This window comes from Marmota monax, unplaced genomic scaffold, assembly GCF_021218885.2.
Source record: "Marmota monax isolate L192 unplaced genomic scaffold, Marmota_monax_Labrador192_F-V1.1 WCK01_AAM20220418_F8-fsc00015, whole genome shotgun sequence".
In the NCBI taxonomy this organism is placed as follows: Eukaryota; Metazoa; Chordata; class Mammalia; order Rodentia; family Sciuridae; genus Marmota; species Marmota monax.
In genome coordinates, this window is record NW_026692194.1 from 5,852,774 (window position 1) to 5,872,536 (window position 19,763).

General features: G+C 36.1%; 1 protein-coding gene across 9 annotated transcripts in view; it reads right to left on the reverse strand.

The window, feature by feature from the left end:
- Ehbp1 (EH domain binding protein 1) overlaps positions 1 to 19,763 on the reverse strand; it is a 322,315-nt gene that overhangs the window by 255,275 nt on the left and 47,277 nt on the right. For 8 of the 9 annotated variants that reach the window (XM_058572791.1, XM_058572790.1, XM_058572797.1 and 5 more), the window contains exon 3: positions 5,347 to 5,404. The exons of the other annotated variant lie outside the window; for it this stretch is intronic. In XM_058572791.1, coding sequence (XP_058428774.1) covers positions 5,347 to 5,404 — 58 coding nt within the window. The remainder of the gene's footprint in view (positions 1 to 5,346; positions 5,405 to 19,763) is intronic. 9 annotated transcript variants of the gene reach the window in all.

The window sequence follows — 19,763 nt, forward strand, 5'->3', positions numbered from 1 at the left end:
CTGGTCCTCTAAATGATGTCTTTTCAAATATCAGTCTTGGATCAGGAAATGATAGATTGTTGAGCAAACAAAAATACAATCTGCTTACCAACAAAAATCTTTTTTTAAATAAAATAAAATAGAAATATGCTAGTTCCTGAGTTGAAAATAAGTTGCCACTTTTCTTACCTTTCTATCAGTATCTCTCGACCCAGAAAAAGGTCCAACTAAGTTACTTCTCTGTCTTTCTGATATTCCTTTGGGGCCTGTAAACCTGAGTTAAGATACTAACAATATCAACTACCTTAGCTATGTAGCTGACAATGAGTGTGTTCAGTGCCAGTGTTATATCATCACTTAATTATTATATACTATTTAGAAAAATAAGAGGACCAGGAAAGTATACTAGAGAAGAAATCAAGATTAACAAAAAGTGACAAACATGAAAAAAAAAATGGTTTTCATATTTTCCTAAGAACTTAATACAATGTCTACCTCAAACAGCAGTGTTTCAAGAGCCTGAAGCTAGATAACGAAGTTTAATACAGGTAACTCAAACTAGCTCTGGTAATAAACATCTAATTGTACCAACCTTTAATTTAGGTTCTTAAGAGACTGATATAGAAAAAGCACATCACTGGTAAATATCAGCACTATAAGAAGCCTGATTAGTTTTCATTCAGAGTAACAGAAAGGATTTCTCTAGAAAAGAATTACACACATAAACACATGTCCAATTATTTATCTCCTAGTATAAGTTAGGAAAGTGAGGTTATTTAATCATTTGCCAAAATTCTAATGCAGATAAGACATTAGAACATGTTACCCAGGTCCCTCTGTAAAGTTTTTCTCATTTTTTTAGATCACATCACAGATTCTTTGGCATCTACCAAAAAAAAAGGTGTAGGGAAAAATGCAACATTTCTCAATTTGAGGTACTGACTTTATAAAAATGCCTTACTTTCTAATTATTTCATGCCTTGCCTTACCTAAAAGACTGGTACCTTGGTCTGGGGCTGTAACTCAGTGGCAAAGCACTTGCCTACCATGCATGAGGCACTGGGTTTGATCCTCAGCACCACACAACAATTAACAAATAAAATAAAGGCATTCTGTCCATTGACAACTACAAAAATTATTTTTTAAAAAAAGATTGTGTACCTAGTATGAAAATAAATACAACTAATAAGCACTCACTTGTTATTTCTGATTCCTGAAAAATAAAAATATTTCACTAAAAATTTACAATTGCCATATGCTTAAGTCAATAATTTTTTATTTTTAAAACTGCATATACCCATATGTTTAAGATGTCACACATAAAGTCATCCTAGTGTTGCCAATATCACTGCTATTAAGCAAAGTGAAGGTATACTTCCTCTTGACATGGAAGGATGCATATTTAAAGGCTGTAGCACAACCACAGAGCAAGGAAATAAAAGATAGCAATGCCATAAAAAAACTGGTGTACATACGTATTCATAAATGAAAGTAGAGAGAGAAGATGGGAGGGGAGGGGAGGGGAGGGGGTATAGTAGAGGATAGGAAAGACAGCAGAATACAACAGACACTAGTATGTAAAAACGTGGATGTGTAACCGATGTGATTCTGCAATCTGTACATGGGGGGAAAATGGGAGTTCATAACCCACTTGAATCAAATGTATGAAATATGATATGTCAAGATTAATTAAGCAAAGTGAAGGTATACACCTTCCTCTTGACATGGAAGGATGCATATTTAAAGGCTGTAGCACAACCACAGAGCAAGGAAATAAAAGATAGCAATGCCATAAAAAAACTGGTGTACATACGTATTCATAAATGAAAGTACATACAAACATTTACAATATATATTTACAGATATATAGAGATAAGACTAAAAAAAGATACATAAAGAGACAACAGAAACAAAAAGATTACTTTGTAGCTCAAACTCTTTTCAACATATTAAAAGTAAAAACTAGAACGTTTTTTGGCCAATGCTTGCAGTGATCTGTGCCCCTAAGTGATTTCAAAGGCACGTAGAAGCAAATAATGTATACTTTAAAGGAAAAGCATCAGAAGAGTCTTTCAGGAAAAAAAAAAAAAATTCTAGTCTTTATACTTAATATAACTGATAGCTAAATTTAGAAAACCTGGTGGGGACAAGCTTTTTTTTCCCCCAAGAATTTCAAAATGTCAGGCTGGGATTATGGCTCACTAGTAGAGCACTTGCCTAGCATGTGTGAGATACTGAGTTTGATCCTTGGCACAACATAAAAAAATAAATAAGTAAATAAATCATCATCATCATCATCATCATCATCATCATCATCATTGTGTCAATCTACAACTAAAAACATATTTTTTGAAAAATTATAAAATGTCAAGGATCTCAAGTTTCTCAAGATTTTTTTTTTCCAAAAGTTATTTTAAGCACTTTTAAAATGTCATAATCACGTCATAGTTTCTGGAACTAATTTTTATTTCTTTATTTAGCTATTACATCTGATTTATAAAATAACATTTTCACAGATACTTAAATATACTATTGTATATGTTGTGATAAGCTCAACACATCATCAGTTGTCATAAACTTTTCCAAAAGAGTACATTTGCAGTATTTTAAGAAAACGCGATGACTGTGATTCTAAAGTAGTCAGTCATCCCTTGATATACAAAAGAGTGATTGGGTTCCAGGACCTTCCTTGGATATCAAAATCCACAGATGCTTAATTATTACCTATGCATGTCTTATCATATATTTTAAATCATCTCCAGATTACTAATGTAAATGCTACATAAGTAGTTGTTGTTCTATACTGTTGAGGCAATAATGATAAGAAAAAAATCCACACATGCTCACTACAATCATAACTGCTTTTCTCAAATATTTTCAATCCACAGTTGGTTCAATCTACAAATGTGGACCCATGGATAAGGAAGGCTGGTCATATACAGGATGGTTTTGAAACATTAAGAGCGTTACACCTAGAAAATGAGGCCAACAAGAAGAAATTTCTTCTAGAAAATATTACATTCTGAGAAAAATCAACCTGTAGCCTCATATGTTGTATTTTGTGATCTAAATTAAAACAATATTTGATACAATATGAAAAAGAATCTAGATCAAATGGAAAATTTATTTGAATCACTCCAAAAATGTAAATAAATTTTTAAAAGTACACTTAACATCAGATATGAGTATTTGTGATTAACCTATATTATTATATTATATTATATTATATTATATATATTTCATTATGTTCCATAATTTTCTTTTGGAAAATATTTGCTACCTTATTATGAAAAGGGAGAAATTATTTTCTGTTTGTAGCTAAAAACATGTAAGGTCTACTTCTGAAGTTTAGAGATATAATCATATTCATCTATTATATTTACTGGATAACATTCTAGTCCTTTCCACAAAAGCTTAAGACCCAGTCAGCAATCTGACATACAGAAGACCCTGTGTCTATTTTTAGACCCCTTTCTCATAGGTAAATAGATACAGTATCTAAATTATAATACCGCCAAACTGTAAATGTATGCTGTAAAGAAAATGCTGCTCATGATGTAAACCATCTTAAACTTCTGTATTGTTTTTGGGAGTGCTTGGCAATTTCTTAAAAACAATCCTATTTTATTACCCAGGATTACATCACTAGGTATTTGCCCCCCCCAAAAAAAATGAACAATAATGTGCATAGCAGCTTTATTCACAATAGTCAATATTCCTGAAAGAAAAAAAATTGAAACAAAATAAACACTCATCAACAGAGTAAAAGATAAATAAATTATAGTATATTCACATAATGGAATACTACTTGGCAATAAAAAATAAACTGCTAAAAGACATGAGAGCATAAATAAATCTCAAAAACATTATACTGAACAAAAGAAACCATACATAAAACAGGACTTCTGTACTATTTTACATAAAATTCAAAAACAATCAGTTAGTCTAAGGTGACAGGGTTGGGAACTGACTGGAAGAGGAATAATGAAAATAGTCTGTATCTTGACAGGAGTGGTAATTAACAAAAATACATAGTGATCAAAACTCACTGAAATATAATTGAAATATGTACATTATACCTCATGTAAAATTTAGCTCAATAAAAATAAAACTTGGGGCTGGGGCTGTAGCTCAGTGACATAACAATTATATGGGTTTAATCCTTAGCACCGCATAAAAAAATAAGTAAATAAAAATAAAGGCATGCTGTCTATCTACAACTACTAAATAAATAAATAAATAAATAAATAAATAAATAAATAAATAAAAGAAACTTGAAAAGACCCCTTAGTAAAAAATTAAAAATTTTTAAAAATTTTAAATTTCAATTAGAATTAATAATTTTTCTTTATATAGGTCTACCTATAGGAAAAACAACATTCCTATGGATAATTATTCCTATGGATATTATGTAGCTATAAAAATATATTCACATGTATCTACTAAATAGAATTGTTTAAATAGTTGTAAAATTGCTAACAGCCTTTAAATTTTTTTTTTCTAGTCCCCACATACAAAACTGTCAGTACAAAAAAATTAAAATCTTGAAAAGCCAACTCCTCTTGGGATCTGAAAAAAATTAATCCTAGATACAATTCTTTAAGTGATATCTGTTTAATCATTAATTTTTAACACTTTACTTACAGAGAATTTAAATAACCATTGTGTTGCTCAAGATTATTACTGTCTCAGCACATTGTGCTGTTGTAACAAAATACCATAAACAGGATAATTTATAAACAGCAAACATTCATTTCCTCATAATGGTGGAAGCCAGGAGGTCCAAGATCAAAACATCAAAATCCAGTGAGGGCCTTTTCTCACTGAATCCTAACATGGCATGAGGCAGATGGGCAAAAAGGATTGAACTGCCTCCCTTTAAGCTAGGGAACCTAATTCCATTCATAAGGGAGAAAGCCTTCATAGCCTGATCACCTTGTAAGGCTATCGCCACCTAATATGTGATAGGCAACATCTGAATTTTGGAGGGGGACACATTCAAACCACAGTAGCTACCAAATTCAATATCAAAACTCAGGGGGGCTGGGGTTGTGGCTCAGTGGTAGAGCGCTTGCCTAGCATGTATGTGTGAGACCCTGGGTTCGATTCTCAGCACCATATATAAATAAATAAATAAAATAAATGTTAAAAAAAAAAAAAAAAACCTCAGGCATCTGGCCCCCACTATAAAACTGCAGTTAAAAGATTTCAGGGCCTAATCAATCTATTTTAGTAGATTAGCTAATAAGAAAAAAAAAAAGACCAAGTAATATTTTAAAATATTCTAAACTAGGACAAGAAAAGCTTAAATTTTTGACTAAAAGTTGAATTCAATATTTGGGCAAGAAATTTAGAAAAGAGACTAACCTTAGAAGACTTCCTTCTACTTCTTCTTGTCCAAACTACCACCAGTTTATCTGGTTGCCTGCCAAAGAGGAAAAAGAATTTAAATATTCAGTTATCTAAACCAAATTAACACTTTACTTTGGTGTCTTTAAAAGGGAAAAGTCTCCCAAGGGGTGGGGAGGTTGTCATCTGCTTTCAATTATACAGGACAATGACTCTTCAAATAAAGGGTCAAATACAGATGCAATCTAATTTAACTACTATTTCATCCACATGCTCTTCTAAAAATACATTAGCAATTCATTGAGAAAAGCCAAGTAAATAGAATATTTAGAATTGATTACTTACATATCTACTCCAAAATTAGTATCATAATTGTAACACATTATCCCCTTTATAGAGAAAAATAAGCATACAAAGGGCACTTTCAAAATAATTTAAATCTATGGGTTACACTACTTTTTCATCTCCATATCTTATGAACAATGCTTATAGTTTTTAAAACATTTTAATAATCATTTCAATTATCTCCATTCAAACAACCCAGTACTGAAAAATAGGCAAAGTATACATTATTACCTACATTTTAAAAGCTTAAAAACCCTAACTGATCAAAACCTCTGGCAGAACCAAGACCAAAATTCAGGTCTTTATTTCTCAGACCTCCTTCCTTTTTACCCTTCTCCTAGGATAAAGTAAAAATAATAATAATACATTTTTAGTTAATACAACTAAGTTCTCTTTTGGGCTTACAGAAAATGTTGAGTTTTCAGTTACTTTAATTATATTTTCATCTTTTAAAAGCTTTAACTAAAGCATCTTGCTTAGCATGTGTGAGGCCCTGGGTTCCATCTCTAGTATCACTAAAATAAAAAATAAAAAGTTTTATCTTTTTTTTTTTTAAAGAGAGAGAGAGAGAGAGAGAGGGAGAATTTTTAATATTTATTTCTTAGTTTTCGGCGGACACAACATCTTTGTTTTGTATGTGGTGCTGAGGATCGAACCCGGGCTGCACGCAGGCCAGGCGAGCGCGCTACCACTTGAGCCACATCCCCAGCCCAAAGTTTTATCTTAATCAAAAATAGAACATTATATTCATCTTGGTGACCTTTACCACTTTCTATGTCCCTTTTATTTCATCTTGGAATCCCTTACCTTCAGGGAGGACTTTTCATCTTATTATATTTAATTAAATACATACACATATGATATACACATATATAAAAGGATATCAGCCTTAAACTTCTCACCCAGTGATCCTCCTACAAATCTATACTGTTATCCTCCTACAAAATCTGTACTGTCCAATGAAAAAATACTAATGAGAAAACGACTCAGAATACAGCAAAGAAATAAAATGATAAAAATACTTTAAAAGGTAAAAGACACAGAGGATTAAGTGAAAAGCACATACACCTAATAGAAATTCTAGAAACTTAGAGCAGTGGGGAGAGGCAATGCTTAAGTATATTCCAAACTTGAAAAAAGGTAGGGGTAGGAATCCTTTGATAAAAAATATATATTGATAAGTAAAAACAAAACTGCATCTGTATACATTCCAATTGAAGTTCAGAACAGAAGAGTCAAGGAAAAAAATCATAAAAGGCACTGACAGGAATAATTGCACTAACAGCAGACTTCTCTCTCTTTTTTTTAATTAATTGTTCAAAACATTACATAGCTCTTGACATACCATATTTCATACATTTGATTCAAGTGGGTTATGAACTCCCATTTTCCCCCCATATACAGATTGCAGAATCACATCGGTTACACATCCACGTTTTTACATACTAGTGTCTGTTGTATTCTGCTGTCTTTCCTATCCTCTACTATACCCCCTCCCCCCCTCCCCTCCCATCTTCTCTCTCTACCCCATCTACTGTACTTCATTTCTCTCCCTTGTGTTTTTTTTCCCCTTTTCCCTTCAGCTCCTCTTATATGTAATTTTGTATAACGATGAGGGTCTCCTTCCATTTCCATGCAATTTCCCTTCTCTCTCCCTTTCCCTCCCACCTCTCGTCCCTGTTTAATGTTAATCTTCTCATGCTCTTCCTCCCTGCTCTGTTCTTAGTTGCTCTCCTTATATCAAAGATGACATTTGGCATTTGTTTTTTAGGGATTGGCTAGCTTCACTTAGCATAATCTGCTCTAGTGCCATCCATTTCCCTGCAAATTCCATGATTTTGTCATTTTTTAGTGCAGAGTAATACTCCATTGTGTATAAATGCCACATTTTTTTTTATCCATTCATCTATTAAAGGGCATCTAGGTTGGTTCCACAGTCTAGCTATTGTGAATTGTAACAGCAGACTTCTCTTTAGCAACAACAGACCCCAAAAAGCAAGGAAGCTAATAAACTTGAAGTGCTAAGGGAAAATAGCTGCCACCCTAGAGTTTTATGTCTGGCTAAACTACCACTTAAGAAATGTTTATATACATGCAAAAACTAAGAGTTTGCAATGTATAGGACAAGGAGAAGTATACAAGAAACAACATAAATAAGGCAAAATGTTAATGTTTGTTCATTTAGGTGGTAGAGCCTAAATGAGATACACAAAAAAATAAGAAGGTTATCAATATTGAAAGTATTCAACTAAGGAGCTATGTAAACAAATGTACAATGTTTTTGATGGTAATGATAAGCAAGATGGTATAATTCAATAGAAGATGGATGTTTTTCCATTCAAGACAGCCTAGTTCCCATCAAATGTTAGGCTTTAAAGACAAAAATGCAAGATAAAACCAGTGGCTTGCTTTGGTGAGTCTTCCAGAGAAAATTTCACTGAGAAGGGTGGCCAGTTACAAAAGTGCTGAATTATAGGCAAAAGAGATGAGTGTCTATGAAACATCAGAACATTAATTTTTAATCTAGGAAATAGTTACCAATGGAGAAACAAAATTTGAAAATGAAAAAAAAACAAGAAACTGTCTTAAACACACAGAAAAGTACAATAAGACAATGACAATAAGGATGGAGGGCAATAAAGCAACGTTGACAGATGGAGCAAAGAAGATATCCAAGATGGCAGTTTAACCATAGAGGAACTCAGTAGCCAGGAAATATATCTATCTTGTTTGATAGCATTGATGTTTGCTGGAATATTCTACTTAGATTACCGTACTAACCTCTTCACTTATGTTCTCATCTTCAACCTCAACTCTTAAATTCTATACTTTTATAAAAATACTATCATACCTTAACAGCTTTTCCTTGTTTATTATCCTATGCTGGATTCCTATACTGAAGGGGCTACCAACAGGCCCTTGGAGGTTGGGTTTTACAGGCATATTTGACCTAAAGAGTATTGTGTTTTATTTAGTTTTAAAACTTAATTTTTTTTTATTTATTTAAACAAGGTCTATGTTGTCCAGATTATTGCAAAATAACATTTATGTTCCTCAGCATGGTTTATAAAGCATTCCACCACCTGATTCCAACCTACATTTCTAGCTGTAAGACTCAAGTATCTCATAGCCATCTTGCTCTCCAGCCAATCCCTAAACACATATTCCTTAATTTCTTCACATCTTTGTATATTATAATCCTTAAAAAAAACCTACCCCTTCCTCCCCCCTTTTTGACCTGATAAACTCTTAATTTATAACTTTCTTTGTGAAATTATGACCATTTTTCATTTCATCTTTCCTCCTTGCTTCCCCCAACTCCATACCTCAAACCTCTGACAGAATCAATTGTTCCTACTGTGTTCACAATATCCACTAGTTTCTATGCCTTATATTATAATTTCTATCTTCCTAAGTAGTACTTAATCAATCTTATTTATCTTTGTATCCCCCACATATTTGCTACTGAATAGAATGAACTAAGTTTCATCCAGGAATTCTCAACTGGTTAATTATAATTGATAAGGATGTGTTATATAGCTAACATTCTCTGTAGCTTATCTGAATTTCACAGGGATCTTCATGTTGACTACATATTAAAACCTCCTGGAAGGCTGTGAAAAATACTTATTCCTACATTCCAGCCCTGGAGAATATTATTTAATTGGTCTGGTGTAAAGAATTTTAAAATTTCCACAAGTGATTCCAATGTGCACCCTTAATTGAGAAACACTGGTTAATAGAGAAAGTAGTAAAAATAAATCCCCACACCTGCTAACTTAAAACAGTAGTGAAGTTTTAACTACTGTCACAGTGAGAATGCACCCTCAACAGCATCCTTCCAGTGCCACCAGCTCTGTGGTCTCCTTCAAACTGAATTCTCAGAACACTTAATCCATCTTAGTGCTTCAAAAGAGGGAAAATTTTTAGCATGAAAAAGCAGGAAAGGTTATTTCCAAGTCTGTATGCCTATGTTTCAAGATTGTAAATAGAACAAAATTACTTATTTTGAGAACATGCCTAGAGATGGCTAACCTTTTTTGTGTTTATAAACATTTTAAATGGCTCCATTAGATATCAGTCCAACTTTGCATTTTCAGGAGCAAAATGAGGCAGGGTATTCCAAAGTCAGGTATTATTATTCTCAATAGAAGGGTACCAATAACCACACAATTGGCTAACCAATTAATATTTCAAGCATTTGTGCTGTACTAGAAGAGAACCATTAAATATTTATTTATGTACTCCCAAAAGAAAAGGACACAGCAGTTGTAAGAGTTTTCTCCAGCTACCAAAGAGCCTATACTTACACAACTTCCTATTGAGAAAAAAAAATTTTAAAAACAACACCAACACTATGAAATACACTTGAAGAACAAAGAAATTTAAATAAGGTATACACCAGGGCAGTGGAATTGCTGGATCCTGCAGTAACTCAATGTTTAACATTGTGAGGAATTTCCAAACTACTTCCCAAAGCAATTACATCATTTTACATCCCCCCGCCCCCCAGCTCCCAGATGAAGGTGCCAATTCTATGTTCTCTCCCACACTGTTATCTTTCTTTGACTATAAGCATCATACTGGATATGTATCTCATGTGATTTGTATTTACATTTTCCTGATGTTTAATGAAGGTCAGTTTCTTTTCAAAAAAAAAAAAAAAACAACAACAACAACAACAAAATAAAACAGAGTTCAGGTTTCAGATAATTCAACTATGACATATTAGTATTTCCATTCCATTACCTCAAACAAGCCCTACAGTTATCTCACACACACACACACACACACACAGTATTTATATTTGCATATAAACATTTTGTAACACACAAAATGTATGCACATAGTTTCACTTCCTTCACTGAAATCTGTCTAAGGGTTTCATCATAAAATTTGAAGATTTTTGGTGGGCTTATTCAGGTTAAGGAAAGATTGCATTTACAAATACAAACTTAACACCTTCTATCCTCCCTTCAAAGCCCTCAAAAAAGAATTATTTGAATCTGAAGGTGTCAAGCTTTTGTCTCTAACCCTGGTCCTAACCCTAAATTCTGGAGTGGGAATGAGGGGAGAAAAAAAGGACAGGAGACAGCAGTGGAGAAAGGAAAACACAGCTACAATGATCCAGATTATAAAGCAATCAGTTATATCTTTTTTTTTTTAAGAGAGAGAGAGAGAAGAGAAGAGAAGAGAAGAGAAGAGAGAAGAGAGAGAGAAATTTTTTTAATATTTATTTTTCAGTTTTCGGTGGACACAACATCTTTATTTTATTTTTATGTGGTGCTGAGGATCGAACCCAGCACCCCGCGCATGCCAGGTGAACGTGTTACTGCTTGAGCCACATCCCCAGCCCAGTTATATCTTCTTAATGGGCAACCAAGTTTTGTGCTCTTTCTGTACCACTAAATAGGTTACTGAGTATGAAGGTAAGTTGAAAGGGAACCATTTCTAGTTTAAATTTAGACTTCTGTGTTCTTTTCTAGGCTTTCATGTGTGCCATAAGTATATGAGGTGAAACAAAAAAAGGTATACAAAATCTCCAAAACTGTCACATGAAAATCAGTTTCATTACTTTTCAGAATCATAAGCATTTAACCAATATTTTGTTGAGTGCCTACTATGTTCCTAGTACTGTTCTAAGTAATAGAGATACTAAGATGAAAGAAAAGAAGCTCTGATTCTCTCAAATTTATAATCTATGGAGGGAGACAACTAAACCAACTACTCCAGGCACAATGTTTGGAAATGCAGAGAAGATAAAAAAAAAAAAAAAACCTTAAACAGAAAACAGAAAAGAATCTATAAATATCTCAGGAAACATTCAAACTGGGGAAAACAAACAAACAAAAGAACCCTGTCCAACTGCAGAGATTACTTGATTCAAAATTTGTAAATGACATGTTAATGTAAAGCCCAACAAAAGATGAGTGCCTAATTACAGCATGTCTGTTTATTAGAAAATTATAGAGCAATTAAAAATATTTTCTAAGAACATTTATAAGCAAAGGACAATACTTAGGATTTGCATTTTTTGACACCAGGCTTATTCAGGTTAAGAAAAGATTGCGTTTACAAATACAGACTTAACAGCTTCTATCCGGGAGAAAATACCTCACAATATTGTTATCATCACTAGAAAATAAAATTACATGTGATTTCTTGAATAAATTTATACTGCCTTATGCTGGGGAAGCATTCAAATGTGGAAAATAAATTATTAAAATTAAACTAACTGATTCTGCAATCTGTGTATGGGGTGAAGGTGGGAGTTCATAACCCACTTGAATCAAAGTGTGGAATATGATATGTCAAGAAATTTGTAATGTTTTGAACAACCCACAATAAAAAATTAAAAATTAAAAAAAATTAAAAAAAAAATTAAACTAACATTTTTAAGTTTGGGATCAAGAACAAAAAGAGTTAAACAATGAAATTTTTTAAAATGCCACTGAATTTAAAGAGCCCTTAGATGACTGAATTAATTTGTTTTCTAAATCAACAGAAATGGAGGGGGGGATGGCATTCTTTGGCCTAAGTTAGCATAAATGTTCCCCAAGGTCTGAGCAAAATTTTGAAATAAGTCCCACTTGACTTTTAACATCTTTCCTTCCTTGTAGACCCTGCAATTCCTGGGCCATTCTTTCTTGGGCATGCAAAGTCAATATGGCGGACAGAGCTTCCAATCACTCCTGCAAGGTAGGCGGGCCTGCGACCCACCAGCAGAAGAGGAGCAGCGACCTGCTGAGAGGCAGAGCTGCCCCCTCCCCCTGCACTGGCAAGGTAGAGGGAACTGTGACCACGCACAGAGCAGGCCCAGCGGCCTGCTGAGGGGCAGAGCCACCCCCCACCCCCCGCGCCTGCCAGGTGACCACCGACAGAAAAGGCCCAGTGGCCCGCGGTGGGACAGAGCTTCCAATCACTCCTGCAAGGTAGGCGGGCCTGCGACCCACCGGCAGAATAGGAGCAGCGTCCTGCTGAGAGGCTGAGCCGCCCCCTCCCCCTGCGCCGGCAAAGTAGAGGGAACTGTGACCACGCACAGAGCAGGCCCAGCGGCCTGCTGAGGGGCAGAGCTGCCCCCCACCACCCGCGCCTGCCAGGTAGGTGGAACTGTGACCACGGACAGAAAAGGCCCAGGGGCCCGCGGCAGGACAGAGCTTCCAATCACTCCTGCAAGGTAGGCGGGCCTGTGACCCTCTGGCAGAAGAGGAGCAGCGGCCTGCTGAGAGGCTGAGCCGCCCCCTCCCCCTGTGCCGGCAAAGTAGAGGGAACTGTGACCATGCACGGAGCAGGCCCAGTGGCCTGCTGAGGGGCAGAGCCGCCCCACACCCCCCGCGTCTGCCAGGTAGGGGAACTGTGACCACCGACAGAAAAGGCCCAGTGGCCTGCGGCGGGACAGAGCTTCCAATCACTCCTGCAAGGTAGGCGGGCCTGCAACCCACCGGCAGAAGAGGAGCAGCGACCTGCTGAGAGGCAGAGCCGCCCCCTCCCCCCAGCGCCTGCAAGGTAGACGGAACTGTGACCACCATCAGAGCAGGCCAGACCTGCAACCAAGAGACAGAACAGGCCCAGTGGCCTGAGGAAGGGTAGAGCCGCCCCCCCGCGCCTGCAAGGTAGGCGCACCTGCGACCCATTGGCAGTACAGCCCCAGAGGCCTGCAGAGGGGCAGTGCCGCTGCCTGCGCCTGCAGAGTAGACAGAACTGTGACCACCGACAGAACAAGCCTAGCGGCCCGCAGAGGGACAGAGCCGCCGCCCGCTCCTGCGAGGGAGACTTTGCAACTATACAAGACCAATATAAATATATAGGGGGAAAATTCCATAGCACAACAGTTTCACCAAGTAGAAAGGAACGCGAACAGTATGAAGAGACAAGGAAAGAAAGGACCACAAGCATTGCAGGTCAACTCAACGTTAGAAGAGGTAATAGCTGCAGCAGATGGAATGTCAGATAAAGAATTCAGGATATACATGCTTCAGATGATCTGGAGTCTCAAGGAAGACATCAGACAGCAAAATCAGACAATGAAAGATCACTTCAACAATGAACTACATAAACAAATCCAAGAAGCAAAAGATCAACTATACAGGGAAATAGAGGTTATAAAAAACAAACAAACAGAAATCCTAGAAATGCAGGAAGCAATAAGCCAACTTAAAAACTCAATTGAGAATACTACCAGCAGAGTAGAACACTTAGAAGACAGAACATCAGACAATGAAGATAAAGTATTTCAACTTGAAAAGAACATAGACAGCTCAGCAAGACTGTTAAGAAACCATGAGCAGAACATCCAAGAAATATGGGATAACATCAAGAGACCAAATTTAAGAGTCATTGGGATACAGGAAGGGACAGAGTTTCAAACCAAAGGAATGAGCAATCTATTCAATGAAATAATACGAGAAAACTTCCCAGACTTGAAGAATGAGACAGAACCCCAAATCCTAGAAGCCTACAGGACGCCGAATGTGCAAAATCATAAGAGACCCACACCTAGACACATTATAATGAAGATGCCCAACATACAGAATAAGGAGAGAATTTTAAAAGCTACAAGAGAAAGGAAGCAGATCACATTTAGGGGTAAGCCAATCAGGATAACAGCTGATCTTTCAACACAGACTGTGAAAGCTAGAAGATCCTGGAATAACATATTTCAAACACTGAAAGAAAATGGGTTCCAACCAAGAATTGTGTTCCCAGCGAAATTAAGCTTCAGGATGGAAGATGAAATTAAAACCTTCCATGATAAACAAAAGTTAAAAGAATTTGCAGCTAGAAAACCATGTCTTCAAAACATCCTTGGCAAAACATTACAGGAAGAGGAAATGGAAAATAACAATGAAAACCAACAGTGGGAGGTAGGACACTAAAGGGGGGAAAATAATCAAAGAGGAAAACAAACCATGTTTAGTAACATAAATAAACAAATATGGCTGGAAGAACAACCCATATCTCAATAATAACCCTAAATGTTAATGGCTTAAACTCACCAATCAAGAGACACAGGCTAGTAGAATGGATCACAAAACAAGACCCAACAATATGCTGCCTACAGGAGACGCATTTGATAGGAAAAGACATACATAGGCTGAAGGTGAAAGGTTGGGAAAAATCATATCACTCATATGGACTTCGGAAACAAGCAGGAGTATCCATACTCATATCAAATAAAATAGATTTCAAGCCAAAGTTAATCAAAAGGGATAAAGAGGGACACTACATACTGCTCAAGGGAACCATACACCAACAAGACATAACAATCATAAATATATATGCCCCAAACAATGGTGCAGCTATGTTCATCAAACAAACTCTTCTCAAGTTCAAGAGTCTAATAGACCACCATACAATAATCATGGGAGACTTCAACACACCTCTATCACCACTGGACAGATCTTCCAAACAAAAGTTGAATAAGGAAACTATAGAACTCAATAACACAATTAATAACCTAGACTTAATTGACATATATAGAATATACCACCCAACATCAAGCAGTTACACTTTTTTCTCAGCAGCACATGGATCCTTCTCAAAAATAGACCATATATTATGTCACAGGGAAACTCTTAGACAATATAAAGGAGTAGAGATAATACCATGCATCCTATCTGATCATAATGGAATGGAACTGAAAATCAATGATAAAAGAAGGAAGGGAAAAGAATACATCACTTGGAGAATGAACAATAGGTTACTGAACGATCAATGGGTTATAGAAGATATCAAGGAAGAAATTAAAAAATTCTTAGAGATTAATGAAAACACAGACACAACATATCGGAATCTATGGGACACATTGAAAGCAGTTCTAAGAGGAAAATTCATTGCTTGGAGTTCATTCCTTAAAAAAAGAAAAAACCAACAAATAAATGATCTCATACTTCATCTCAAAATCCTAGAAAAAGAAGAGCAAAACAACAGCAAAAGAAGTAGAAGGCAAGAAATAATTAAAATCAGAGCTGAAATTAATGAAATCGAAACAAAAGAAACAATTGAAAAAATTGACAAAACTAAAAGTTGGTTCTTTGAAAAAATAAACAAAATCGACAGACCCTTAGCCATGCTAGCGAAGAGAAGAAGAGAGAGAACTCAAATTACTAACATACGGGATGAAAGAGGCAATATCACAACAGACACTTCAGAAATACAGAAGATAATCAAAAATTATTTTGAATCCTTATACTCCAATAAATTAGAAGATAGTGAAGGCATAGATAAATTTCTTAAGTCATATGATCTGCCCAGATTGAGTCAGGAGGATATAGACAACCTAAACAGACCAATATCAATTGAGGAAATAGAAGAAACCATCAAAAGACTACCAACTAAGAAAAGCCCAGGACCGGATGGGTATACAGCAGAGTTTTACAAAACCTTTAAAGAGGAACTAATACCAATACTTTTCAAGCTACTTCGGGAAATAGAAAAAGAGGGAGAACTTCCAAATTCATTCTACGAGGCCAACATCACCCTGATACCTAAACCAGACAAAGACACTTCAAAGAAAGAAAACTACAGACCAATATCTCTAATGAACCTAGATGCAAAAATCCTCAATAAAATTCTGGCCACTCGGATACAAAAACTTATCAAAAAAATTGTGCACCATGATCAAGTAGGATTCATCCCTGGGATGCAAGGCTGGTTCAATATACGGAAATCAATAAATGTTATTCACCACATCAATAGACTTAAAAATAAGAATCATATGATCATCTCGATAGATGCGGAAAAAGCATTTGACAAAGTACAGCATCCCTTTATGTTCAAAACTCTAGAAAAACTAGGGATAACAGGAACATACCTCAATATTGTAAAAGCAATCTATGCTAAGCCTCAGGCTAGCATCATTCTGAATGGAGAAAAATTGAAGGCATTCCCTCTATAATCTGGAACAAGACAGGGATGCCCTCTCTCACCACTTCTGTTCAACATAGTTCTCGAAACACTGGCCAGAGCAATTAGACAGACGAAAGAAATTAAAGGCATCAAAATAGGAAAAGAAGAACTTAAATTATCACTGTTTGCAGATGACATGATTCTATACCTAGCAGACCCAAAAGGGTCTACAAAGAAACTATTAGAGCTAATAAATGAATTCAGCAAAGTGGCAGGATATAAAATCAACACGCATAAATCAAAGGCATTCCTGTATATCAGCGACAAATCCTCTGAAATGGAAATGAGGACAACCACTCCATTCACAATATCTTCAAAAAAAATAAAATACTTGGGAATCAACCTAACAAAAGAGGTGAAAGACTTATACAATGAAAACTACAGAACCCTAAAGAGAGAAATAGAAGAAGATCTTAGAAGATGGAAAAATATACCCTGTTCATGGATAGGCAGAACTAACATCATCAAAATGGCGATATTACCAAAAGTTCTCTATAGGTTTAATGCAATGCCAATCAAAATCCCAACGGCATTTCTTGTAGAAATAGAGAAAGCAATCATGAAATTCATATGGAAAAACAAAAGACCCAGAATAGCAAAAACAATGCTAAGCAGGAAGTGTGAATCAGGCGGTATAGCGATACCAGACTTCAAACTATACTACAGAGCAATAGTAACAAAAACAGCATGGTACTGGTACCAAAACAGGCGGGTGGACCAATGGTACAGAATAGAGGACACAGAAACCAATCCACAAAACTACAACTACCTTATATTTGATAAAGGGGCTAAAAGCATGCAATGGAGGAAGGATAGCATCTTCAACAAATGGTGCTGGGAAAACTGGAAATCCATATGCAACAAAATGAAACTGAATCCCTTTCTCTCGCCATGCACAAAAGTTAATTCAAAATGGATCAAGGAGCTTGATATCAAATCAGAGACACGCCGTCTGATAGAAGAAAAAGTTGGCTACGATCTACATACTGTGGGGTCGGGCTCCAAATTTCTCAATAGGACACCCATAGCACAAAAGCTAATAACTAGAATCAACAAATGGGACTTACTCAAACTAAAAAGTTTTTTCTCAGCAAAAGATACAATAAGAGAGGTAAATAGAGAGCCTACATCCTGGGAACAAATCTTTACTCCTCACACTTCAGATAGAGCCCTAATATCCACAGTATACAAAGAACTCAAAAAATTAGACAATAAGAGAACAAACAACCCAATCAACAAATGGGCCAAGGACCTGAACAGACACTTCTCAGAGGAGGACATACAATCAATCAACAAGTACATGAAAAAATGCTCACCATCTCTAGCAGTCAGAGAAATGCAAATCAAAACCACCCTAAGATACCATCTCACTCCAGTTAGATTGGCAGCCATTATGAAGTCAAACAACAACAAGTGCTGGCGAGGATGTGGGGAAAAGGGTACACTTGTACATTGCTGGTGGGACTGCAAATTGGTGCAGCCAATTTGGAAAGCAGTATGGAGATTTCTTGGAAAGCTGGGAATGGAGCCACCATTTGACCCAGCTATTCCCCTTCTCGGTCTATTCCCTAAAGACCTAAAAAGAGCATGCTACAGGGACACTGCTACATCGATGTTCATAGCAGCACAATTCACAATAGCTAGACTGTGGAACCAACCTAGATGCCCTTCTATGGATGAATGGATAAAAAAAATGTGGCATTTATACACAATGGAGTATTACTCTGCATTAAAAAATGACAAAATCATAGAATTTGCAGGGAAATGGATGGCATTAGAGCAGATTATGCTAAGTGAAGCTAGCCAATCCCTAAAAAACAAATGCCAAATGTCTTCTTTGATATAAGGAGAGTAACTAAGAACAGAGTAGGGTCGAAGAGCATGAGAAGAAGATTAACATTAAACAGGGATGAGAGGTGGGAGGGAAAGGGAGAGAGAAGGGAAAATGCATGGAAATGGAAGGAGACCCTCAGAGTTATACAAAAGTACATACAAGAGGAAGTGAGGGGAAGGGGAAAAATAATATAAGGGGGACAAACGAATGTCAGTAGAGGGAGCAGAGAGAGAAGAGGGGAGGGGAGGGGAGGGGAGGGGAGGGGGGATAGTAGAGGATAGGAAAGGCAGCAGAATACAACAGACACTAGTATGGCAATATGTAAATCAATGGATGTGTAACTGATGTGATTCTGCAATCTGTATATGGGGTAAAAATGGGAGCTCATAACCCACTTGAATCAAATTGTGAAATATGATATATCAAGAACTATGTAATGTTTTGAACAGCCAACAATAAAAAAAAAAAAAAAAAAAAAAGTCAATATGGCATTCCAGTAAGGCTGGTTAGACCCCCAAAACATGACAAGTGCTTTTCAGATCACTCATTCTCCTTTAAATCAATTAAAATCCCCTTTTTACCAGGGTCAAGTATCTTAAAAGGGTACTAAGAGGAAAGAAGTGCAAATAATTAGTTTTAATTTAGGAGGTATAAATTTATAAAAGAGAATCCATCAAAAAGGATATAATATGCAGGAAAGAATTCTAGACTAGGAATTAGGAAACTCATTTTTCCTAGGTCTGACACTGAAAGATTTTGGGAATGTCTTAATTTCTCTGAGCCAGTTACCTAATTTACCAAACATGGGACTACACTAAAATATCAGCTAATTCTAAACACTATGGTTCAGTAACTATGAGAATAGATAGCAATAATTGGTAAAATATTTGGTGGTTTAAAAGTGAAATGAGAAATTCAGAAATAGAGTAGAGGATGTGTAGGCTCCTGTCTATTAACAATCCTGGATCTTAGCAATTTTATGAAAAGGGAAGAGCAGTACACTACCAAAGATTCATACTCCCTGTCCAAAGCACAATGCTTATCCTGCAAGATGTTGATAAGAGCCCACCCACTCCCACCCCGCCTCAACAACCACCACCATGTCAGCATTGTGATGGGGCCACATGATACTTTTCATTACTAGAATGTTGGTTCTGAAGTAAAATGGACAATAGACTTTTTTACTTTTCCCATAACAGCTGAATGGAAAGGACTTTAAATGCAGAAAAGACTAAAGTCCTAAGATAAAAGTTTCCTTGGTCCCTAAATGATAGAGGGTCAGGGAACCCTCTCTACTGAGAAGTGATCGAAAAATAAACTTCTATTGGATTAGGCCAATTAGATTTCC